The sequence below is a fragment of the Bison bison genome, unplaced genomic scaffold (assembly GCF_000754665.1).
Source record: "Bison bison bison isolate TAMUID 2011002044 unplaced genomic scaffold, Bison_UMD1.0 scf7180017835984, whole genome shotgun sequence".
NCBI lineage: Eukaryota > Metazoa > Chordata > Mammalia > Artiodactyla > Bovidae > Bison > Bison bison.
The window spans coordinates 20577-21772 of record NW_011473206.1 but is presented as its reverse complement, the minus strand read 5'-3'; the positions used below and the strand labels follow the sequence as shown (position 1 = coordinate 21772).

The window sequence follows — 1196 nt, the reverse complement described above, 5'->3', positions numbered from 1 at the left end:
TGCTGCAGCCAGGGTTGAGGGTGAGGCAGGGGAGGGGACCTGGGGCTGGCCTGTGGGAAGTCAAGCACCTACTGGGCTTGGTGAAGAGTGTATGCTTTGCCGGCCCGGTGAGCACCGCTAGGGACATCTGCATGTCTGGTAACATCCCCCTGCCGGCAAGGCTACCTCTAGGTTGTCCCCCTTCGGATACACCTGCACGTGGCGAGAATGGTGCAAGGATACTCACGGAGCAGCGTCGGTGCAAGTTTTGACACCACGAGCGCAATTCAAAAGAATGAGCCACTCGCCCTGCGGGGATGGGATGGTCTCCGGGACAGAGAAAACACAAGGGCCAGGCACTGCGCTGCGTAGAGCAGGCCGCCATCCTGTGTGCTCCGTTTTTAAGGAACCTATAGGCAACGCTCGCATCTATAGCACGGTCCCTGCAGGGTGGGTGAAAAACCACCAACAGGAGACGAGAAGGAGGCACTGCGTGGTTACGCCGGTGAGGAAGAGCCTATTCAAAACACGTCAAGGAGCGTCCCTCAGGGCGCTTGGACCACTGGCTACGCCTCGCGGAGTTCTAGAGGCACGGCCTAGAAGCAGCTCGGCCCCCTGCGCCCCCAACACAGCCCGCAGGCCAAGGTGGGCCGGCCTCCCGCAGCCCTCTGCAGGCCGCGCTGAGCCCGAGGAGGCCATACCCAGGTTGAGACAAGCCAGAGTGTTGGTACACTTCCACTCCTTCTCGTGTGTGGCCACTTTGACGTCATCCATGACGAGAGGCACCCAGCCACCAAACACGTACATTCTGGGACGAGGGAGGGAAGAGTAGGAGACGATTGTGGACGAGGTGCCAAGCTTGAGGTCACCTCTTCCATCCAGAACGTCCTGAACACACTGGGTCCTCTAGTTCTCCCCGGGACGCACAAAGCTCTGAATGTGGCCCTCTCTGCCTTGGTGGCTCAGCCCTCACAAGAACTGTGTCACCTCCAGCGCACGTAGCTTCGGTGTAGCTCACCCAAAGCTCCACTCTGTCCCCATCAGCCTTACATTCACTTTGGGACCTTGGCATTGACAAAGACACTCAGCTGCGGCTGCAGAGGATCTAGAACAATCTGTGTCCCTCTACCCTCTTTTTTTTTTGGTCCCCCAGGGTCATAAGGGGAAGACAAGGCTGCTTGCTGAACGCCAGCCCAGCCAAAGAGAGGTCTCCTCAG

The 1196-nt window shown here is 58.9% G+C and overlaps 1 protein-coding gene across 1 annotated transcript in view; it reads right to left on the bottom strand.

Annotated features, from left to right (window-relative positions):
* HCFC1 (host cell factor C1) overlaps nucleotides 1–1196 on the bottom strand; it is a gene marked incomplete at both ends in the record, with an annotated part of 18773 nt that overhangs the window by 9876 nt on the left and 7701 nt on the right. Inside the window, 1 exon segment of the mRNA XM_010832876.1 lies at nucleotides 681–787. Within this exon segment, the coding sequence (XP_010831178.1) occupies nucleotides 681–787 (107 nt within the window).